We start from the raw sequence: 25,465 nt of genomic DNA, 5'->3' as shown, positions 1-25,465 counted from the left end.
GTTGGTGTTTAACTATCAGGTTATTGTTGTGGGGATTTAGCTACAAGGTTGTGGTTTAACTATCAGGTTATTGTTGTGGTTAAACTATCAGGTTATTGTTGTGGGGATTTAGTTACAAGGTTGGGGTTTAACTTCTCAGGTTATTGTTGTGGTTTAACTATCGTTATTGTTGTGGTTTAACTATCAGGTTATTGTTTGGTTTAACTACAGGTTTTTGTGGTTTAACTATCAGGTTATTGTTGTGGGGATTTAGCTACAAGGTTGTGGTTTAACTATCAGGTTATTGTTGTGGGGATTTAGTTACAAGGTTGGTGTTTAACTATCAGGTTATTGTTGCGGGGATTTGTTATTACAAGGTTGTGGTTAAACTATCAGGTTATTGTTGTGATTTAACTATCAGGTTATTGTTGTGGGGATTTAGTTACAAGGTTGGTGTTTAACTATCAGGTTATTGTTGCGGGGATTTAGTTACAAGGTTGTGGTTAAACTATCAGGTTATTGTTGTGATTTAACTATCAGGTTATTGTTGTGGGGATTTAGCTACAAGGTTGTGGTTTAACTATCAGGTTATTGTTGTGGTTTAACTATCAGGTTATTGTTGTGGGGATTTAGTTACAAGGTTGTGGTTTAACTATCAGGTTATTGTTGTGTTTAACTATCAGGTTATTGTTGTGGGGTTTTAGTTCCAAGTTTGTGTTTAACTATCAGGTTATTGTTGTGGGGATTTAGCTACAAGGTTGTGGTTTAACTATCAGGTTATTGTTGTGGGGATTTAGTTACAAGGTTGGTGTTTAACTATCAGGTTATTGTTGTGGGGATTTAGCTACAGGTTGTGGTTTAACTATCAGGTTATTGTTGGGGGATTTAGTTACAAGGTTGTGGTTTAACTATCAGGTTATTGTTGTGGGGATTTAGCTACAAGGTTGTGGTTTAACTATCAGGTTATTGTTGTGGTTAAACTATCAGGTTATTGTTGTGGGGATTTAGTTACAAGGTTGTGGTTTAACTATCAGGTTTTGTTGTGTTACTATCAGGTTATTGTTGTGGGATTTAGCTACAGGTTGTGGTTTAACTATCAGTTTGTTGTGGGGATTTAGTTACAAGGTTGGTGTTTAACTATCAGGTTATTGTTGGGGGGATTTAGTTACAAGGTTGTGGTTAAACTATCAGGAATGTTGTGTTTAACTATCAGGTTATTGTTGGGGATTTATTTACAAGGTTGTGTTTAACTATCAGGTTATTGTTGGGGGATTTAGTTACAAGGTTGTGGTTAAACTATCAGGTTATTGTTGTGGGGATTTAGCTTACAAGGTTGTGGTTTAACTATCAGGTTATTGTTGTGGTTTAACTATCAGGTTATTGTTGTGGGGATTTAGCTACAAGGTTGTGGTTTAACTATCAGGTTATTGTTGTGGGGATTTAGCTACAAGGTTGGGGTTTAACTATCAGGTTATTGTTGTGGGGATTTAGCTACAAGGTTGTGGTTTAACTATCAGTTATGTGTGGGGATTTAGTTACAAGGTTGGGTTTAACTATCAGGTTATTGTTGTGGGGATTTAGCTACAAGGTTGTGGTTTAACTATCAGGTTATTGTTGTGGGGATTTAGCTACAAGGTTGTGGTTTAACTATCAGGTTATTGTTGTGGTTTAACTATCATTATGTTGTGGGGATTTAGTTACAAGGTTGTGTTTACTATCAGGTTATTGTTGTGGGATTTAGCTACAGGTTGTGTTTAACTATCAGGTTATGTTTGGTTTAACTATCAGGTTATGTGTTGTGGGGATTTAGCTACAAGGTTGTGGTTTAACTATCAGGTTATTGTTGTGGGGATTTAGCTACAAGGTTGTGTTTTAACTATCAGGTTATTGTTGTGGGGATTTAGCTACAAGGTTGTGGTTAACTATCAGTTATTGTTGTGGGGATTTAGTTACAAGGTTGTGGTTTAACTATCAGGTTATTGTTTGTGGGATTTAGCTACAAGGTTGTGGTTTACTATCAGGTTATTGTTGTGGGGATTTAGTTACAAGTGTGGTTTAACTATCAGGTTATTGTTGTGGTTTAACTATCAGGTTATTGTTTTGGAGGATTTACTACAAGGTTGTGGTTTAACTATCAGGTTATTGTTGTGTTTAACGATCAGGTTTTGTTGAGGGATTTAGCTACAAGGTTGTGGTTTAACTATCAGTTATTGTGTGGGGATTTACAAGGTTGGGGTTTAACTATCAGGTTATTGTTGTGGGGATTTAGTTACAGGTTGTGGTTTAACTATCAGTATTGTTGTGGGGATTTAGTTACAATTTGTGGTTTAACTATCAGGTTATTGTTGTGGGGATTTAGCTACAAGGTTGGGGTTTAACTATCAGGTTATTGTTGTGGGGATTTAGCTACAAGGTTGTGGTTTAACTATCAGGTTATTGTTGTGGTTTAACTATCAGGTTATTGTTGTGGGGATTTAGCTACAAGGTTGTGGTTAAACTATCAGGTTATTGTTGTGGGGATTTAGCTACAAGGTTGTGGTTTAACTATCAGGTTATTGTTGTGGGGATTTAGTTACAAGGTTGTGGTTTAACTATCAGGTTATTGTTGTGGGGATTTAGTTACAAGGTTGGTGTTTAACTATCAGTTTGTTGTGTGGGTTTAGCTACAAGGTTGTGGTTTAACTATCAGGTTATTGTTGTGGTTAAACTATCAGGTTATTGTTGTGGGGATTTAGTTACAAGGTTGTGGTTTAACTATCAGGTTATTGTTGTGGTTTAACTATCAGGTTATTGTTGTGGGATTTAGCTACAAGGTTGTGGTTTAACTATCAGGTTATTGTTGTGGGGATTTAGTTACAAGGTTGGTGTTTAACTATCAGGTTATTGTTGCGGGGATTTAGTTACAAGGTTGTGGTTAAACTATCAGGAAATTGTTGTGGTTTAACTATCAGGTTATTGTTGTGGGGATTTAGTTACAAGGTTGGTGTTTAACTATCAGGTTATTGTTGCGGGGATTTAGTTACAAGGTTGTGGTTAAACTATCAGGTTATTGTTGTGATTTAACTATCAGGTTATTGTTGTGGGATTTAGCTACAGGTTGTGGTTTAACTATCAGGTTATTTGTTGTGGTTTAACTATCAGGTTATTGTTGTGGGGATTTAGTTACAAGTTGTGGTTTAACTATCAGGTTATTTTGTTGTGGGATTTAGCTACAAGGTTGTGGTTTAACTATCAGGTTATTGTTGTGGGGATTTAGTTACAAGGTTGTGTTTAACTATCAGTTATTGTTGTGGGGATTTAGCTACAAGGTTGTGGTTTAACTATCAGGTTATTGTTGTGGTTAAACTATCAGGTTATTGTTGTGGGGATTTAGTTACAAGGTTGTGGTTTAACTATCAGGTTATTGTTGTGGTTTAACTATCAGGTTATTGTTGTGGGGATTTAGCTACAAGGTTGTGGTTTAACTATCAGGTTATTGTTGTGGTTTTATTTACAAGGTTGGTGTTTAACTATCAGGTTATTGTTGCGGGGATTTAGTTACAAGGTTGTGGTTAAACTATCAGGAAATTGTTGTGGTTTAACTATCAGGTTATTGTTGTGGGGATTTAGTTACAAGGTTGTGGTTTAACTATCAGGTTATTGTTGTGGGGATTTAGCTACAAGGTTGTGGTTTAACTATCAGGTTATTGTTGTGGGGATTTAGTTACAGTTGGTGTTTAACTATCAGTTATTGTTGGGGGATTTAGTTACAAGGTTGTGGTTAAACTATACAGTTATTGTTGTGGGGATTTAGCTACAAGTTTGTGTTTAACTATCAGGTTATTGTTGTGGTTTACTATCAGGTTATTGTTGTGGGATTTAGCTACAAGGTTGTGGTTTAACTATCAGGTTATTGTTTGGGGATTTAGCTACAAGGTTGGGTTTAACTATCAGGTTATTGTTGTGGGGATTTAGCTACAAGGTTGTGGTTTAACTATCAGGTTATTGTTGTGGGGATTTAGCTACAAGGTTGTGGTTCAACTATCATGTTATTGTTGTGGGTTGAAGTTACAAGGTTGTGGTTTAACTATCAGGTTATTGTTGTGGGGATTTAGCTACAAGTTTGTGTTTAACTATCAGGTTATTGTTGTGGTTTAACTATCAGGTTATTGTTGTGGGGATTTAGTACAAGGTTGTGGTTTAACTATCAGGTTTTGTTGTGGGGATTTAGCTACAAGTTGTGGTTTAACATCAGGTTATTGTTGTGGATTTATTACAGGTTGGGGTTTAACTATCAGGTTATTGTTGTGGGGATTTAGTTACAAGGTTGTGGTTTAACTATCAGGTTATTGTTGTGGGATTTAGTTACAAGGTTGTGTTTAACTATCAGGTTATTGTTGTGGGGATTTAGTTACAAGGTTGGGGTTTAACTATCAGGTTTGTTGTGGGGATTTAGCTACAAGGTTGTGGTTAACTATCAGTTATGTTGTGGGGATTTAGCTACAAGGTTGTGGTTAAACTATCAGGTTATTGTTGTGGGGATTTAGCTACAAGGTTGTGGTTCAACTATCAGGTTATTGTTGTGGGGATTTAGCTACAAGGTTGTGGTTTAACTATCAGGTTATTGTTGTGGGGATTTAGCTACAAGGTTGTGGTTTAACTATCAGGTTATTGTTTGGTTTAACTATCAGGTTATGTTGTGGGATTTAGCTACAAGGTTGTGGTTTAACTATCAGGTTATTGTTGGGGATTTAGCTACAAGGTTGTGTTTAACTATCAGGTTATTGTTGTGGGGATTTAGTTACAAGGTTGGGTTTAACTATCAGGTTATTGTTGTGGGGATTTAGTTACAAGGTTGTGGTTTAACTATCAGGTTATTGTTGTGGGGATTTAGTTACAAGGTTGTGGTTTAACTATCAGGTTATTGTTGTGGGGATTTAGTTACAAGGTTGGGGTTTAACTATCAGGTTATTGTTGTGGGGATTTAGCTACAAGGTTGTGGTTAAACATCAGGTATTGTTGTGGGGATTTAGCTACAAGGTTGGTGTTAACTATCAGGTTATTGTTGTGGGGATTTAGTTACAAGGTTGTGGTTCAACTATCATGTTATTGTGTGGGATTTAGTTACAAGGTTGTGGTTTAACTATCAGGTTATTGTTGTGGGGATTTAGCTACAAGGTTGTGGTTTAACTATCAGGTTATTGTTGTGGTTTAACTATCAGGTTATTGTTGTGGGGATTTAGCTACAAGGTTGTGGTTTAACTATCAGGTTATTGTTGTGGGGATTTAGCTACAAGGTTGTGGTTTAACTATCAGGTTATTGTTGTGGGGATTTAGTTACAAGGTTGGGGTTTAACTATCAGGTTATTGTTGTGGGGATTTAGTTACAAGGTTGTGGTTTAACTATCAGGTTATTGTTGTGGGGATTTAGTTACAAGGTTGTGGTTAAACTATCAGGTTATTGTTGTGGGGATTTAGCTACAAGGTTGGGGTTTAACTATCAGGTTATTGTTGTGGGGATTTAGCTACAAGGTTGTGGTTAAACTATCAGGTTATTGTTGTGGGGATTTAGCTACAAGGTTGGGGTTTAACTATCAGGTTATTGTTGTGGGGATTTAGCTACAAGGTTGTGGTTAAACTATCAGGTTATTGTTGTGGTTTAACTATCAGGTTATTGTTGTGGGGATTTAGTTACAAGGTTGTGGTTAAACTATCAGGTTATTGTTGTGGTTTAACTATCAGGTTATTGTTGTGGGGATTTAGTTACAAGGTTGTGGTTAAACTATCAGGTTATTGTTGTGGGGATTTAGTTACAAGGTTGTGGTTTAACTATCAGGTTATTGTTGTGGTTTAACTATCAGGTTATTGTTGTGGGGATTTAGTTACAAGGTTGTGGTTTAACTATCAGGTTATTGTTGTGGGGATTTAGTTACAAGGTTGTGGTTTAACTATCAGGTTATTGTTGTGGGGATTTAGCACAAGGTTGTGGTTTAACTATCAGGTTATTGTTGTGGGATTTAGTTACAAGGTTGGGGTTAACTATCAGGTTATTGTTGTGGGGATTTAGTTACAAGGGTTGGTTTAACTATCAGGTTATGTTGTGTGGGGATTTAGTTACAAGGTTGTGGTTTCTATCAGGTTATTGTTGTGGGGATTAGTTACAAGGTTGGGTTTAACTATCAGGTTATTGTTGTGGGGATTTAGTTACAAGGTTGTGGTTTAACTATCAGGTTATTGTTGTGGGGATTTAGTTACAAGGTTGTGGTTAAACTATCAGGTTATTGTTGTGGTTTAACTATCAGGTTATTGTTGTGGGGATTTAGTTACAAGGTTGTGGTTTAACTATCAGGTTATTGTTGTGGGGATTAGTTACAAGGTTGTGGTTTAACTATCAGGTTATTGTTGTGGGGATTTAGTTACAAGGTTGTGGTTAAACTATCAGGTTATTGTTGTGGATTAGTTACAAGGTTGTGGTTTAACTATCAGGTTATTGTTGTGGGGATTTAGTTACAAGGTTGTGGTTTAACTATCAGGTTATTGTTGTGGGGATTTAGTTACAAGGTTGTGGTTTAACTATCAGGTTATTGTTGTGGGGATTTAGTTACAAGGTTGTGGTTCAACTATCAGGTTATTGTTGTGGGGATTTAGTTACAAGGTTGTGGTTTAACTATCAGGTTATTGTTGTGGGGATTTAGTTACAAGGTTGTGGTTCAACTATCAGGTTATTGTTGTGGGGATTTAGCTACAAGGTTGGGGTTTAACTATCAGGTTATTGTTGTGGTTTAACTATCAGGTTATTGTTGTGGGGATTTAGTTACAAGGTTGTGGTTTAACTATCAGGTTATTGTTGTGGGGATTTAGTTACAAGGTTGGGGTTTAACTATCAGGTTATTGTTGTGGGGATTTAGCTACAAGGTTGTGGTTTAACTATCAGGTTATTGTTGTGGTTTAACTATCAGGTTATTGTTGTGGGGATTTAGCTACAAGGTTGTGGTTTAACTATCAGGTTATTGTTGTGGGGATTTAGCTACAAGGTTGTGGTTTAACTATCAGGTTATTGTTGCGGTTTAACTATCAGGTTATTGTTGTGGTTTAACTATCAGGTTATTGTTGTGGGGATTTAGTTACAAGGTTGTGGTTTAACTATCAGGTTATTGTTGTGGGGATTTAGTTACAAGGTTGTGGTTTAACTATCAGGTTATTGTTGTGGGGATTTAGTTACAAGGTTGTGGTTTAACTATCAGGTTATTGTTGGTGTTTAACTATCAGGTTATTGTTGTGGGGATTTAGCTACAAGGTTGTGGTTTAACTATCAGGTTATTGTTGTGGGGATTTAGCTACAAGGTTGTGGTTTAACTATCAGGTTATTGTTGTGGGGATTTAGCTACAAGGTTGTGGTTTAACTATCAGGTTATTGTTGTGGGGATTTAGTTACAAGGTTGTGGTTTAACTATCAGGTTATTGTTGTGGGGATTTAGCTACAAGGTTGGGGTTTAACTATCAGGTTATTGTTGTGGGGATTTAGTTACAAGGTTGTGGTTTAACTATCAGGTTATTGTTGTGGGGATTTAGCTACAAGGTTGTGGTTTAACTATCAGGTTATTGTTGTGGGGATTTAGCTACAAGGTTGTGGTTTAACTATCAGGTTATTGTTGTGGGGATTTAGTTACAAGGTTGTGGTTCAACTATCAGGTTATTGTTGTGGTTTAACTATCAGGTTATTGTTGTGGTTTAACTATCAGGTTATTGTTGTGGGGATTTAGTTACAAGGTTGGGGTTTAACTATCAGGTTATTGTTGTGGGGCTTTAGCTACAAGGTTGGGGTTTAACTATCAGGTTATTGTTGTGGGGCTTTCCCGACAAGGTTGGGGTTTAACTATCAGGTTATTGTTGTGGTGCTTTCCCGACAAGGTTTATATAATGTTATGGTTCTAAATGATTTATAGTCAACACGATGCGGAAAAGTTTAACACTGCAGAGCTCATCAAGTTATGAAGCCCTCAATACTGCAGGGCAGCCTCAAGACCGCACCACATAAAAGCATACAAACATTCTCATCATCATCCCCATACATCCAATTCAAACTGCCACGGTCCCATTCATTCAATGCATAGCCATATTCTATTGTCTTTGCAAATGAATGAATGAATGAATGAAAAGTTTGATAAATAAGCTAGGAAAACATTTTACCTATTGTCAAGCCTGACTGGAGTTGTCTCTTTTGCAAGCACAGATGACAGAAAAGAGATAGATAAATTCCTCAGTTGACAAACACCAATGTCCATCTCCACTGTATAAAATTGGGAATTCATAATTTTTTGTCCATTAAAACCAAAAGGCAATACTTCAAATGTAGAAAATGTCCGGTTTAATAAAAGTAAAAAATATCCAAACAGAATTGTTAGAAATTCTGTTCTCTGGGCGATACAAGGTGGCAACCGGGGCAGCCCTGCTCATGTACCGACACGGAACAAAGAATAAGCACAGTGAGACAGACTCGCTCTGCTACGCTGGGAATCTGCAGCTCCTGTCTCAACTGCAGAAATTATGCCATTGGCGGAGAGAGACAACGCCCCCCACCTGTGACCCAGCTTCATATGTAACTGTCCCGAACACTGCCATTCAAACACACAGAGAACATAGGAAGCAGCCCGGGACAGGATGAGGAGTTCTCACTGGGAAACCATTAGGAAACCTTTCTCCAATACTTCTTGTTTCTTAATTTAAAAAAAGTTATTGTCAGCTTCAACATTTGTCATCTTCATTGTAACTAAAATGCTAAAACAACTGTAGACCATGTATGAGCAGAATGAATGACTAATACAAGGGAAAGTCAGACATGTTCAGGTACAGTAGACCAGAATGTGAAAATAGATGTTTTAAATAATATGGCAGCCTATAGGACCCCTATTGGGTTAGGGCTATAGGGGATCCACTGCAGCGACAGGTGGGAGTTGTGACTCTATAGGTGTAACCATAAACAGTCTCCTGTTTGAAAACACCAACAAAAACAAAAAAACGTTTGCATCTTTGTGTAGAAATGCTAACTGTCGTCACAGAACAGATGGATCAGAAATAGAGCAGAGTGAAACGAGGCTAAGGAGTTAGTGACTAACCTACATGTAGCCTTATCAAATGAGAGACGCTAACAACCTAGATCCAAATATAAAGGGCAGGTCCTGAACAACTGACATGTCCTCACCTCTAACAGACACAATCAATGTTCATCCTTATCTCTATTAAAACAATAGTCAATGTTCAGATAGTGATCTATCCTATATAAAAGGGTTCTACAGAGCTAGCAGCGTTATTAAAACAACAGTCAATGTTCAGATAGTGATCTATCCTATATAAAAGGGCTCTACAGAGCTAGCAGCGTTATTAAAACAACAGTCAATGTTCAGATAGTGATCTATCCTATATAAAAGGGTTCTACAGAGCTAGCAGCGCTATTAAAACAACAGTCAATGTTCAGATAGTGATCTATCCTATATAAAAGGGCTCTACAGAGCTAGCAGCGCTATTAAAACAACAGTCAATGTTCAGATAGTGATCTATCCTATATAAAAGGGCTCTACAGAGCTAGCAGCGCTATTAAAACAACAGTCAATGTTCAGATAGTGATCTATCCTATATAAAAGGGCTCTACAGAGCTAGCAGCGCTATTAAAACAACAGTCAATGTTCAGATAGTGATCTATCCTATATAAAAGGGCTCTACAGAGCTAGCAGCGCTATTAAAACAACAGTCAATGTTCAGATAGTGATCTATCCTATATAAAAGGGCTCTACAGAGCTAGCAGCGCTATTAAAACAACAGTCAATGTTCAGATAGTGATCTATCCTATATAAAAGGTCTCTACAGTGCTAGCAGCGTTATTAAAACAACAGTCAATGTTCAGATAGTGATCTATCCTATATAAAAGGGCTCTACAGTGCTAGCAGCATTATTAAAACAACAGTCAATGTTCAGATAGTGATCTATCCTATATAAAAGGGCTCTACAGAGCTAGCAGCGCTATTAAAACAACAGTCAATGTTCAGATAGTGATCTATCCTATATAAAAGGGCTCTACAGAGCTAGCAGCGTTATTAAAACAACAGTCAATGTTCAGATAGTGATCTATCCTATATAAAAGGGCTCTACAGAGCTAGCAGCGCTATTAAAACAACAGTCAATGTTCAGATAGTGATCTATCCTATATAAAAGGTCTCTACAGTGCTAGCAGCGTTATTAAAACAACAGTCAATGTTCAGATAGTGATCTATCCTATATAAAAGGGCTCTACAGAGCTAGCAGCGTTATTAAAACAACAGTCAATGTTCAGATAGTGATCTATCCTATATAAAAGGGCTCTACAGAGCTAGCAGCGCTATTAAAACAACAGTCAATGTTCAGATAGTGATCTATCCTATATAAAAGGGCTCTACAGAGCTAGCAGCGCTATTAAAACAACAGTCAATGTTCAGATAGTGATCTATCCTATATAAAAGGGCTCTACAGAGCTAGCAGCGTTATTAAAACAACAGTCAATGTTCAGATAGTGATCTATCCTATATAAAAGGGCTCTACAGAGCTAGCAGCGTTATTAAAACAACAGTCAATGTTCAGATAGTGATCTATCCTATATAAAAGGGCTCTACAGAGCTAGCAGCGCTATTAAAACAACAGTCAATGTTCAGCGACTGTGCTCTAACTGTAAACTCCTTTGTAACTCTGGATCAGCTTCTGTGCTGTTGGTTCAGCTGGCGATCACAGATTGGTTGAGTGAATACATGGGAACATTTTGTACTCAGTTGTACAATCAGAAGAGGATCCTTCGATGGTTTGATCTTATGCAAATATGAACACTCGTGCTGAGCGATTATCCAACATTTCAGTAATTTTCGGTTTTCAAACAACTAAATTGGCCGACGTCAGTTCAATTATTTTAATTGCATTTCTTAGTTTTTCTTCTTCTGTGAACTCGATAGATAAATCAAATCCAGCATGAACTGTGTGATGATTCTCTTTGTCTCTGTCTGTGTGGAGCAATCCCTGCCTGCGCCTGTAGCCACCCTGTCTCTTCTCATCAGCTCTGTCGAATGCGTGCACACACACACCTACCTAAGAGCACGACACACAAGAACACACACACACCTACCTAAGAGCACGACACCTGAGTAAGACACACACAACAAAAAACAGCACAGAACATGGTCTCAGCTCACGTATACAATGTACTAACCCTAATGTTCTTTATGCTACCGCTCCCACACGATGCCCCATATCTAACCATAACACCACACGATGCCCCATACCTAACCCCATCTCCCCCACACAATGCCCCATACCTAACCCTAACACCCACACGATGCCCCATACCTAACCCCATCTCCCCCACACAATGCCCCATACCTAACCCTAACACCCACACGATGCCCCATATCTAACCCCATCTCCCCCACACAATGCCCCATACCTAACCCTAACACCCACACGATGCCCCATATCTAACCCCATCTCCCCCACACAATGCCCCATACCTAACCCTAACACCCACACACCTAACCCTAACCCCCAGACGATGCCCCATACCTAACCCCTAGACGATGCCCCATATCTAACCCCAGACGACGCCCCATACCTAACCCCCCCACACGACGCCTCATACCGAAACCGCCCACACGATGCCCCATAACAAACCCCCCCCACACAATGCCCCATACCTAACCCCCCCCACACAATGCCCCATACCTAACCCCCCCACACAATGCCCCATACCTAACCCCCCACACGATGCCCCATACCTAACCCCCCACACAATGCCCCATACCAAACCCCCCCACACGATGCCCCATACCAAACCCCCCCCACACGATGCCCCATACCTATCCCCCCCCACACAATGCCCCATACCTATCCCCCCCCACACAATGCCCCATACCTAACCCCCCCCACACAATGCCCCATAACAAACCCCCCCCACACAATGCCCCATAACAAACCCCCCCCACACAATGCCCCATAACAAACCCCCCCCACACAATGCCCCATACCTAACCCCCCCACACAATGCCCCATACCTAACCCCCCCACACAATGCCCCATACCTAACCCCCCCACACAATGCCCCATACCTAACCCCCCCACACAATGCCCCATACCTAACCCCCCACACAATGCCCCATACCTAACCCCCCCACACAATGCCCCATACCTAACCCCCCCACACGATGCCCCATACCTATCCCCCCCACACAATGCCCCATACCTATCCCCCCCACACAATGCCCCATACCTAACCCCCCCACACAATGCCCCATACCTAACCCCCCCACACAATGCCCCATACCTAACCCCCCCACACAATGCCCCATACCTAACCCCCCCACACAATGCCCCATACCTAACCCCCCCACACAATGCCCCATACCTAACCCCCCCACACAATGCCCCATACCTAACCCCCCCACACAATGCCCCATACCTAACCCCCCCACACAATGCCCCATACCTAACCCCCCCACACAATGCCCCATACCTAACCCCCCCACACAATGCCCCATACCTAACCCCCCCACACAATGCCCCATACCTAACCCCCCCACACGATGCCCCATACCTATCCCCCCCACACAATGCCCCATACCTAACCCCCCCACACAATGCCCCATACCTAACCCCCCCACACAATGCCCCATACCTAACCCCCCCACACAATGCCCCATACCTAACCCCCCCACACAATGCCCCATACCTAACCCCCCCACACAATGCCCCATACCTAACCCCCCCACACAATGCCCCATACCTAACCCCCCCACACAATGCCCCATACCTAACCCCCCCACACGATGCCCCATACCTAACCCCCCACACAATGCCCCATACCTATCCCCCCCACACGATGCCCCATACCTAACCCCCCACACAATGCCCCATACCTATCCCCCCCCACACGATGCCCCATACCTATCCCCCCACACGATGCCCCATACCTATCCCCCCCACACGATGCCCCATACCTAACCCCCCCACACAATGCCCCATACCTAACCCCCCCACATGATGCCCCATACCTATCCCCCCCACATGATGCCCCATACCTAACCCCCCCCCACACGATGCCCCATACCTATCCCCCCCCACACGATGCCCCATACCTATCCCCCCCCACACGATGCCCCATACCTATCCCCCCCCACACGATGCCCCATACCTATCCCCCCCCACACGATGCCCCATACCTAACCCCCCCACATGATGCCCCATACCTAACCCCCCCACATGATGCCCCATACCTAACCCCCCCACACGATGCACCAGAATTGAGACCTGTGGTACCCCCATAGAGACTGCCAGAGGTCTGGACATCAGGCCCTCCGATTTGACACACTGAACTCTATCTGAGAAGTAGTTGGTGAACCAGGCGAGGCAGTCATTTGAGAAACCAAGGCTATTGAGTCTGCCGATAAGAATACGGTGATTGACAGTCGAAAGCCTTGGCCAGGTCGATGAAGACGGCTGCACAGTACTGTCTTTTATTGATGGCGGTTATGATATCGTTTAGTACCTTGAGCGTGGCTGAGGTGCACCCGTGACCGGCTCGGAAACCGGATTGCACAGCGGAGAAGGTACGGTGGGATTCGAAATGGCCACTGATCTGTTAATTAACTTGGCTTTCAAAGACTTTAGAAAGGCAGGGCAGTATGGATATAGGTCTGTAACAGTTTGGGTCTAGAGTGTCACCCCCCTTTGAAGAGGGGGATGACCGCGGCAGCTGTCCAATCTTTAGGGATCTCGGACGAAACGAAAGAGAGGTTGAACAGACTGGTAATAGGGGTTGCAACAATGGCAGTGGATAATTTTAGAAAGAGAGGGTCCAGATTGTATAGCCCAGCTGATTTGTACGGGTCGAGGTTTTGTAGCTCTTTCAGAACATCTGCAATCTGGATTTGGGTGAAGGAGAAGCTGGGGAGGCTCGGGCAAGTAGCTGCGAGGGGTGCGGAGCTGTTGGCCGGGGTTGGGGTAGCCAAGAGGAAAGCCGTAGAGAAATGCTTATTGAAATTTTCGATTATCGTGGATTTATCGGTGGTGACTGTGTAACATGCATGAAACCAAGGCTTTTTCGATTACAGAAGTCAACAAATGAGAGTGCCTGGGGACACGCAGGGCCTGGGTTAGCCTCCACATCACCCGAGGAACAGAGGAGGAGTAGGATGAGGGTACGGCTAAAGGCTAGCAAAAGACCTGCCTTGTTGATCGTGTTTAGGCAGAGCATCAGTTTATTATAGACAGACCTCTCCACATCTTAGCTACTACTGCATCAATATGTTTTGACCATATCAGTTTACAATCTAGGGTTACTCCAAGCAGTTTAGTCACCTCAACTTGCTCAATTTCCACATTATTTATTACAAGACTTAGTTGAGGTTTACGGTTTAGTGAGTGTTTTGTTCCAAATACAATGCTTTTAGTTTTAGAAATATTTAGGGCTAACTTATTCCTTACCACCCACTCTGAAACTAACTGCAGCTCTTTGTTAAGTGTTGCAGTCATTTCAGTCGCTGTAGTAACTGACGTGTATAGTGTTGAGTCATCCGCATACATAAACACTCTGGCTTTACTCAAAGTCAGTGGCATGAAAATTGAAAAAAGCAAGGGGCCTAAACAGCTACCCTGGGGAATTCCTGATTCTACCTGGATTATGTTGGAGAGGCTTCCATTAAAGAACACCCTCTGTATTCTGTTAGACAGGTAACTCTTTATCCACATTATAGCAGGGGGTGTAAAGCCATAACACATCATAGCAGGGGGTGTAAAGTCATAACACATACATTCTTCCAGCAGCAGACTATGATCAATAATGTCAAAAGCTGCACATAAGTCAGCCCCCACAATCATTTTATCATCAATTTCTCTCAGCCAATAATCAGTCATTTGTGTAAGTGCTGTGCTTGTTGAGTGTCCTGCCCTATAAGTGTGCTGAAATTCTGTTGTCAATTTGTTTACTGTGAAATAGTATCGTATCTGGTCAAACACAATTTTCCCCAGAAGTTTACTAAGGGTTGGTAACAGGCTGATTGGTCGGCTATTTGAGTCAGTAAAGGGGGCTTTACTATTCTTGGGTAGCAGAATGACTTCAGCTTCCCTCCAGGCCTGAGGGCACACACTCTCTTGTAGGCTTAAATTTAAATTTAAATTGTGGCAATATCGTCTGCTATTATCCTCAGTAATTTTCCATCCAGATTGTCAGAACCTGGTGGTTTGTCATTGTTGATAGACAACAATAATTTTCACCTTTTCCACACTGACTTTACAGAATTCAAAAGCACAATTATTGTCTTTCATAATTTAGTCCAATATACTTGGATGTGTAGTGTCAGTGTTTATTGCTGGCATGTCATCCCTAAATTTGCTTATCTTGCCAATGAAAAAGTCATTAAAGTAGTTTGACATATCAGTGGGCTTTGTGAGCCATCTGATTTTTTCACCCAAAAAAATCATTTAAGGAGCCCCAAAGCTTTATACTATCATTCTTTATCTAATTTATCTTTGTTTCATAGTGTAGTTTCTTTTTCTTTTTTTTTCTCTTTAGTTTAGTCACATGATTTCTTAATTTGCAGTACATTTGCCAATCAGTTGGGCTGCCAGACTTAATTGTCATACCTTTTTCGTCATCTCTCTCAATCATACAATTTTTCAATCCCTCATCAATCCAAGGGGATTTAACAGTTTTTACAGTCATTTTCTTAATGGGTGCTTATTAGTAACTGGAATAAGTAGTTTCATAAATGCGTCAAGTGCAGCGTCTGGTTGCTCCTCATTACACACCACAGACCAGCAAATATTATTTACATCATCAACATATGAATCACTACAAAACTTATTGTATGACCTCTTATACACTATATTAGGCCCAGCCTTTGGCACTTTGGATTTCATAGATATGGCTATTATATTGCGATCACTACATCCTATGAATTTGGATAATTTGTTTTCCAAGATGGCGAGGCAGTAAGATGTATTTGTTTTTGTCCCATGTAAATATTCAGTCTTTTTTCCATTTTTGTTGTATACATTTCAATGTCTTTTTTTCCATTTTCAAATTAAATATACCTTCCTGCAACCCTAACCTCAACCAATGTGGTAAAGATCTGATATTTTTTAGAACTTTTAAATGGAACCTCCATCAGAAGTTAGCCAGCTAATTAGCTACTAGCTATTTAGTCATTGTTAGCCAGTGCTAGCGGTCTTTACCTTTAGCACGGACACCAGCCGCTTTAGCCCGGATAATACCTGCCAGTCTGCACAGCGCGATATCAGCCCTGAGCATATCAGATTGCTTTTTTCCCCCACTACATCACCGGATTCCTGCCACAAGCTCTGGACCATTACACCGGATCTTCGCATCTAGGGTTAGGGTTACCGAGTGGCTATTGTGGCTAACGCCCTTGTTCAGAAGCATACACCAGTTAGCCTCGAGCTAGCCTCGAGCTAGGCCCATCTCCCGGCTAGCAAACGAAGTACACCAACTACAATACCTCTCTTGCCAATTTGGCCTGGACCCTTTGTCAACACGGAGCCCCGCCGATCCATCACAACTGGCCCGCTCACTTCCTGAACACTGTCTCCCGCTCGCCTAGCGTAGTAATCGACTACCGAACAGCTCCGCTTCATCTATTGCTGCTCATTGATCACTCGGCTACACAGCTGATGCCTGCTGGACTGTTCATTAACACTGTACCTCATTTTGTGTATCTGTCGGCCACAGCCTCGAAATCAGGCCCTGTGTGTACCTAACTGACCCTCTCTGCACCATTTAATCGCCATTTACCCGTTGTTGTGGTCTTAGCTGTTGACCCGTTGTTTGTCTCACCGTTGTTGTCTCAGCTCTCCCAATCAACACCTGTGATTGCTTTATGCCTCTCTCTAATGTCAATATGCCTTGTATACTGTTGTTTAGGGCAGCTCTCATCGGTTTCATTTACTGTGGAGCCCCTAGTCCTGCTCAACATGCCTCAGATAGCCCCCTTGTCCCACCGCCCACACATGCGGAGACCGCACCTAGCTTGACTGGAGCCTCCAGAGATGAAACCTCTCTTATCGTCACTCAATGTCTAGGTTTACCCCCACTGTACTCGCACCCTACCATACCCTTGTCTGTACACTATGCCCTGAATCTACCCTACCACGCCCAGAAATCTGCTCCTTTTATTCTCTGTTCCCAAAGCACTAAACGACCAGTTCTTATAGCCTTTAGCCGTACCCTCATCCTACTCCTCCTCTGTTCCTCTGGTGATGTAGAGGTTGACCCAGGCCCTGTGCGTCCCCAGGCGCTCTCATTTGTTGACTTTTGCAACCGTAAAAGCCTTGGGTTCATGCATGTTAACATCAGAAGCCTCCTCCCTAAGTTTGTTTTACTCACTGCTTTAGCACACTCCGCCAACCCTGATGTCCTAGCCGTGTCTGAACCCTGGCTTAGGAAGGCCACCAATTCTGAAATGTTCATCCCCAATTACAACATTTTCCATCAAGACAGAACTGGTAAAGGGGGCAGAATTGCAATCTACTGTAGAGATAGCCTGCAGAGTTCTGTCATACTATCCAGGTCTATGTTCGAACTTCTAATTTTAAAGATCCATCTCTCCAGAAATAAGTCCGTCACTGTTGCCGCTTGTGATAGACCCCTCAGCTCCCAGCTGTGCCCTGGACGCCATATGTGAATTGATTGCCCCCCCATCTATCGTCAGAGTTCGTACTGCTAGGTGACCTAAATTGGGATATGCTTCACACCCCAGCCATCCTACAATCTAAGCTAGATGCCTTCAATTTCACACAAATTATCAAAGAACCTACCATGTACAACCCCAAATCCGTAAACATGGGCACCATCATAGATATCATCCTGACCAACTTGCCCTCTAAATACACCTCTGCTGTTTTCAACCAGGATCTCAGCGATCACTGCCTCATTGCCTGTATCCACTACGGGTCCGCGGTCAAACGACCACCCCTCATCACTGTCAAACGCTCCCTAAAACACTTCTGCGAGCAGGCCTTTCTAATCGACCTGGCCCGGGTATCCTGGATGGATATTGACCTCATCCCGTCAGTAGAGGATGCCTGGTTGTTCTTTAAAAGTGCTTTCCTCACCATCTTAAATAAGCATGCCCCTTTCAAAAAATGTAGAACTAAGAACAGATATAGCCCTTGGTTCACTCCAGACCTGACTGCCCTTGACCAGCACAAAAAACCCTGTGGTGTACTGCACTAGCATTGAATAGTCCCAGCGATATGCAACTTTTCAGGGAAATCAGGAACCAATACACTCAGTCAGCTAGGAAAGCAAAGGCTAGCTTTTTCAAACAGAAATTTGCATCCTGCAGCACTAATTCCAAAAAGTTGTGGGACACTAAACTCCATGGAGAATAAGAGTACCTCCTCCCAGCTGCCCACTGCACTGAGACTAGGAAACACTGTCACCACTGATAAATCCAAGATAATCGAGAATTTCAATAAGCAACTCTCTACGGCTGGCCATGCTTTCCACCTGGCTATCCCTACCCCGGCCAACAGCTCTGCACCCCCCGTAGCAACATGCCCAAGCTCTCAAACACCATACGTGGCTGGCGTTAACAAATTGTTGGACATCTATGAACACACTGTCATACATCACTGCAACGAGCCGTCACATTGATGAGAAGTGGGACATGGAAGTTCCATGTACTGACAACTGAGAACATGGAGAATGACAGACCAGAGAACCTAACACGGCATTAACTACCATTGTTGCTGAGTGGGTGAGGGACAGCAGCAAGGTGAGCACGGTTTGTTAGGTAGCCAGGTCTGTGGTAGACTGAACTGAGCCGACTGTAAAGTAGCCAGGACTGTGGTAGACTGAACTGAGCCGACTGTTAGGTAGCTAGGACAGTGGTAGACTGAACTGAGCCGACTGTTGGGTAGCCAGGACTGTGGTAGACTGAACTGAGCCGACTGTTAGGTAGCCAGGACTGTGGTAGACTGAACTGAGCCGACTTAGGTAGCCAGGACTGTGGTATACTGAACTGAGCCGACTGTAAAGTAGCCAGGACTGTGGTAGACTGAACTGAGCCGACTGTTAGGTAGCCAGGACTGTGGTAGACTGAACTGAGCCGTCTGTTAGGTAGCCAGGACTGTGGTAGACTGAACTGAGCCGTCTGGTAGGTAGCTAGGACTGTGGTAGACTGAACTGAGCCGACTGTACAGTAGCTAGGACTGTGGTAGACTGAACTGAGCCGTCTGGTAGGTAGCTAGGACAGTGGTAGACTGAACTGAGCCGACTGTACAGTAGCTAGGACTGTGGTAGACTGAACTGAGCCATCTGTAAAGTAGCTAGGACTGTGGTAGACTGATCTGAGCCGACTGTTAGGTAGCTAGGACTGTGGTAGACTGAACTGAGCCGTCTGTTAGGTAGCCAGGACTGTGGTAGACTGAACTGAGCCGTCTGTTAGGTAGCTAGGACTGTGGTAGACTGAACTGAGCCGTCTGTTAGGTAGCCAGGACTGTGGTAGACTGAACTGAGCCGTCTGTTAGGTAGCTAGGACTGTGGTAGACTGAACTGAGCCGTCTGTTAGGTAGCTAGGACCGTGGTAGACTGAACTGAGCCATCTGTTAGGTAGCCAGGACTGTGGTATACTGAACTGAGCCATCTGTTAGGTAGCCAGGACTGTGGTAGACTGAACTGAGCCATCTGTAAAGTAGCTAGGACTGTGGTAGACTGAACTGAGCCATCTGTAAAGTAGCCAGGACTGTGGTAGACTGAACTGAGCCATCTGTTAGGTAGCCAGGACTGTGGTAGACTGAACTGAGCCATCTGTTAGGTAGCTAGGACTGTGGTAGACTGAACTGAGCCGACTGTAAAGTAGCCAGGTCTGTGGTAGACTGAACTGCATTGCCCCCGAGCGGTCATATCAATGTACAGTACCAGTCAAAAGTCTGGAAACACCTATTCATTCAAGGGTTTTTATTTTGACTATTTTCTACATTGTAGAATAATAGTGAAGACATCAAAACTATGAAATAACACATAAGGAATCATGTAGCATGCCCCAAAAAGTTTTAAACAAATCAAAACATATTTTACATTTTACATTCTTCAAAGCAGCCACCCTTTGCCTTGATGACAGCTTTGCCCACGCTTGGCATTCTCTCAACCAGCTTCATGAATTAGTCATCTGGAATGCATTTCAATTAACCGGTGTGCCTTGTTAAAAGGTAATTTGTGGAATTTCTTTCCTTCTTAATGCATATGATCCAATCAGTTGTGTTGTGACAAGGTGGGGGGGGTTATACAGAAGATGGTCTTTTACCAAATAGGGCTAAGTCCATATTATGGCAAGAACAGCTCAAATAAGCAAAGAGAAATGACAGTCCATCATTACTTTAAGACATGAAGGTTAATCAATTCTGACAAATTTCAAGAACTTTGAACGTTTCTTCAAGTGGAGTCGCAAACACCATCAAGCGCTATGATGAAACTGGCTCTCATGAGGACCGCCACAGGAAAGGAAGTCCCAGATTTACCTCTGCTGCAGAGGATAAGTTCATTAGAGTTACCAGCCTCAGAAATTGCAGCCCAAATAAATGCTTCACAGTTCAAGTAACAGACATCTCAACATCAACTTTTCAGAGGACTGCGTGAATCAGGCCTTCATGGTCAAATTGCTGCAAAGAAACCACTACTAAAGGACACCAATAAGAAGAAGAAGAGACTTGCTTGGGCCAAGAAGCACCAGCAACCGACATTAGACCTTTGGAAATCTGTCCTTTGGTCTGATGAGTCGAAATTAGATTTTTTTAAACATGTTTTGGTCTTTGTGAGACGCAGATGAACGGATGATCTCCACATGTCCCACTGTGAAGCATGGAGGAGGTGGTGTGATGGTGCTTTGCTGGTGACACTGGTAGCATGGCTACAACAGCATTCTGCAGCAATACGCCATCCCATCTGGTTTACGCTTAGTGGGACTATCATTTGTTTTTCAACAGGACAATGACCCAACACACCTCCAGGCTGTGTAAGGGCTGTTTGACCAAGAAGGAGAGTGATGGAGTGCTGCATCAGATGACCTGGCCTCCACAATCACCCGACCTCAACCCAATTGAGATGGTTTGGGATGAGTTGGACCGCAGAGTGAAGGAAAAGCAGCCAACAAGTGCTCAGCATGTGGGAACTTCTTCAAGACTGTTGGAAAAGCATTCCTCATGAAGCTGGTTGAGAGAATGCCAAGAGTGTGCAAAGCTGTCATCAAGGCAAAGGGAGGCTACTTGGAAGAATCTCAAATATATTTTGATTTGTTTAACACTTTTTTGGTTACTACACGATTCCATGTGTTATTTCATAGTGTTGATATCTTCACTAATATACTGCAATGTAGAAAGTAGTACAAATAAAGAAAAAGTCTGGAATGAGTAGGTGTCCAAACTTTCGACTGGTACTGTGTGTGTGTGTGTGTATTTTTATACAGTGGGGCAAAAAAGTCAGCCACCAATTGTGCAAGTTCTCCCACTTAAAAAGATGAGAGAGGCCTGTAATTTTCATTATAGGTACACTTCAACTATGACAGACAAAATGAGAAAAAAAAATCCAGAAAATCACATTGTAGGATTTTTAATGAATTTATTTGCAAATTATGGTGGAAAATAAGTATTTGGTCAATAACAAAAGTTTTCCACCATAATTTGCAAATAAATTCATTAAAAATCCTACAATGTGATTTTCTGGATTTTTTGTCTGTCATAGTTGAAGTGTACCTATGATGAAAATTACAGGCCTCTCTCATCTTTTTAAGTGGGAGAACTTGCACAATTGGTGGCTGACTAAATAATTTTTTGCCCCACTGTATGTGTGTATATATATAATATACTAATAATATAATACTAATATAATACTATAATACTATGAAATTGTGAAAATTATGATAATGCCCTTTTAGTGTAAGCGCTGTTTGAAAAGACCGCCTGAAATGTCAGCCTGTTTTGGTAGGATGGAGTTTTGGCCTGCCTGGTGACATCACCAGGCGGTATATTAGTTAATAGACCAATAAGAAAGAGAGTTCCAAACCCCTCTGCCAATAACAGCTAGTTCTCAGTTGTCTTCCCCTCCCCACTCAGACCAGTCAGTCCTGGCAAAGTTCTTGCTTGAGAAATTGCAGAAACTTTTGCTAAGAAGCTATTTGTTTCTTTTTTAGCATTTTAAATGTAAAACTATCCCAATAAGGTAGGCCGACTTAACTGTTACCCAGAAACGGCTGCATTGGACCTTTAAAGCAGTCTGATGTCATATAGACTCAGCCATCTTCAACAATTCTAATTCCAACACAGAGACCATCCATCCATCCTTACCTGTCCTCCTCTCCATCTGCAGACTGTGTCCTCAGGCTTGCAGCAGCGGCCACTAAGGCACTGGCATCTCCAGCCATCCCCATGCTCTTCATGGAGCTGCCCCCTCCTGCAGCCCCCAGCCGGGGCAGCGTCAGCATGGACTGGTGTTGAAACAGCAGCCTCTGGGCATCCTCCAGCTGGGATGCCGTTAGGGTGGGGATGCTTCCCCCGTACAGAGCCCCGCTTTGGGCCAGGCTGGTGTGGCTGAGGGGCACCCCGTGAGTCAGGAGGGGCTGGAGGTCAGCTCGGAGTGTGGTCACGAAAGGGGCGGACGGGTGCTGGTGCAGCTGCTGAGCTGGGAGGTTCTGGAGCTGACTCTGAAGGGGTTGAGGGACAGCGGCCGGGCCAGGCATGGACACCCCAAGAGAGCCAGGGTGTGGGGGGAGGACCTGGGACTGGAGAGGAGCCGTAGGCTGGATGAAGTCTGGAGGCCGGCTGCCTGTCTGGCTCACTAGCCCCGCTGGGAGCTGGGGCATGGGGTAGCCTGTCTGTGCATGCTCCATATCATAGGGCATCTGCTGGGGCATGGCCTGACTCCGAGCGCCCTGGGAATTCACCTGGGGGGCTGCTGGTAGAGTACCATGGGGGACCATGCTGGTCTGCTGCAACAGGAGAGGGTTAGGGTCCTGAGGGACCATGTGGGCCTGCTGAGAGTTCTGGACAGTCTCAGGGCTGGTGTAGTCCTGGTGCTGGTATGGCTGCAAGATCTGGGGTGCCACTGCTCCCATCTCTGTGCCTCCGTATTGGACAACACCGGCCACCACACTTCCATTCCCTGCTTGGCTCTCTGGGCCGGCAGCGCTGGGTGCAGGGGCTGGGTCAGAAGTGGGCACGGCAGGGGGAACCTCCTTCTCATAGTACTCTGTACACATCCATCTTCCCTTGCGGAACGGCTCTGAGTTAGAGTCCAGCTTCACCACTCTGAAGCGAGACCCCGGAGGGGCTTGGGTCTGAGTCTGTTGTGTCTGGGTGCTGGAGGTCACAGGCTGTGCCACTGCTACTGACACCCCAATCTGAGTGCTATTGGTGGGCCCTGTGCCTCCAGGGAGAGCCCCTACTCCACTGGATGTCCCTTGCCGGCCTCCACTACTGTCAAAGATTATAGGGCCCGCAGAGGGAGGGACACCACTACCACTGACTATGGATGACACATCCATGCCTGGCCCAGCAGTGATGGTAACAGAGAACTGGGCGGTGGTATTCTCCACCATATCCTGCCCCACCTGGGTCTGGTTGGGCTCAGCCATTTCAGAGGAACTCCCCCCTGCCACTGAGACAGTAAAGGCTGCTGGCACCACATTCTCTTGCAGATTATGCACAGTCCCATTCACCATGTTACCAGGCTGCGGAGGGCCCTGAGGCTGCAGGGGTTCGCACGGAGGGTCCTGGGGTAGGGAGTGAGGGTTCAGGGGTTCGTTAGGGGACGCTGCGCCTGGGGTCTCCACCCCATGGGGGCTGTTCAGGGTCTCGTCCGAGGAGCTCCTCTCAGGGACGCCGGTGTCCCGAGATACGGACACTTCCTGTATTTCAGAGGAGGACAGGTCCTCTGTGTGGGATTCATCCATGTCATCATAACTCTCTGTGTCATCCGCTATGCTGTTGTTGGTGCTAACAGAGACCTGGGCCGGGGTCACGCTAGTTATCTGGAAGCCACTCTTCTTTTTCACCTGAGACCCGGACTGGGGGAGGTTAAGGCTCAGGGGTTGGTGGTGCGGCCCAGGGGAGGAGGACCCAGCCTGGCTAGTTGACTGATAATCATCAGTGGGAATTACATTACTGCTACCTGCAGAAGACCCTGATGCACCGCCACTACCGGTGGTGTTACTGCTTCTTCTATTGTGGAAAGACATCTTCCTAGACCCAGAGGAATCTCCTGAAAAGTCCTGTTGATGCATTTTGTGACCAACACGAAGCCAGTAACAGGGCAAAGAAGTGGCTAGCTGTGTAGCTACTAATGCTAGATGGTTGTTATAGCCAGGCATAAATAACGTTAGCTAGTGACGTTAATGTAGTCAGAGGTTAGCTAGCTAATAGTTACCTAATAGTTAGCCAACGGTGGCTAACGTAAGCAAGGTGACAGTCCCACAATAAATCACAACAAAGCAGGGACGTCGATGTTATTTTCTGTTTTCAGTAGTTGAGCACTTCACTCTGACTGCGTCTATTAAGCTGTCGATAATTAAGTGAATGCGAATTACTAATGTTAGCTCAGACATGGCCAGAACAACCAAGCTAACTTAGCTATGTTTTATAGCTAGCTGAAATGTAAACTACGAAGAGGCGCTTATAGAAACGTTTAAACAACACCAAACATATCTTAAATATAATATGAATATCTAACTGGAATAAATAATTTGACGTGAATCTTATAACGTTAGTGGCAAATTCAGCGTCAGAAGCTATGTCGTAAGAGATCACCTCCATCGATGGCATCACCAGACGATGAGTCTTATCTCCTAGACTCTGGTTTGTTGTTGGACAATTCAGTCAGACACCCATCACTGGATAAACATCCTCTTAGCACAGAAACTTGTTTGAATCCATCTCGACGCTTTCTAGTTGGTGTCGTTGTATCCTCATCATCCTCTCGCTTGGCCCCTTTGACACAGGCGCAGGACACAACTTTAGCTACCTAGCTAGCTCACCCTGACGACGAGAAGAGGGAAGGACATGCAAACATAGCTACTGCGCATGCCCTCAACTAGCTGTCGAAGTGGCGAGCTGAAAGAACATTTGCTTTCGCTCGGTTCCGCTACCAGTCGGTCCCTGTAATGACCTCAACATAAATACCTTTACGAGATGTAACTCTGTGCTTCCCACTCACATAAAATGACAACAAATGTTCATATAATAAGACATTTAGCAGACGCTTTTATCCAAATGAGCTTAGACATGCGTGCAGAAATCGTATGTATGTGGACCTGGGAATCAAACGCATTACCCAGGCGTTACAAGCACCATGCTCTAACAACTGCGCTACCCAGGAATCCAAGACTGGTTGGTTAGTGTTAGACTGGAGGTTAGCAGCAGCAGTGAACATTAAATACCAAGACTGGTTGGTTAGTGTTAGACTGCAGGTTAGCAGCAGCAGTGAACATTA

The 25,465-nt window shown here is 43.5% G+C and overlaps 1 protein-coding gene across 1 annotated transcript in view; it reads right to left on the bottom strand.

The window, feature by feature from the left end:
- The window catches only part of LOC120036994 (TSC22 domain family protein 1-like), a 42,249-nt gene extending 17,243 nt beyond the window's left edge, over nucleotides 1-25,006 (bottom strand). The window contains exon 1 of the mRNA XM_038983233.1: nucleotides 22,327-25,006. Coding sequence (XP_038839161.1) covers nucleotides 22,327-24,347 — 2,021 coding nt within the window. The 5' untranslated portion in view covers nucleotides 24,348-25,006. The remainder of the gene's footprint in view (nucleotides 1-22,326) is intronic.
- Nucleotides 25,007-25,465: the final 459 nt, after the last annotated feature.

This window comes from Salvelinus namaycush, unplaced genomic scaffold (assembly GCF_016432855.1).
Source record: "Salvelinus namaycush isolate Seneca unplaced genomic scaffold, SaNama_1.0 Scaffold154, whole genome shotgun sequence".
In the NCBI taxonomy this organism is placed as follows: domain Eukaryota; kingdom Metazoa; phylum Chordata; class Actinopteri; order Salmoniformes; family Salmonidae; genus Salvelinus; species Salvelinus namaycush.
The sequence above is the reverse complement of the archived record's forward strand: the minus strand, read 5'-3'. Positions and strand labels throughout refer to the sequence as shown.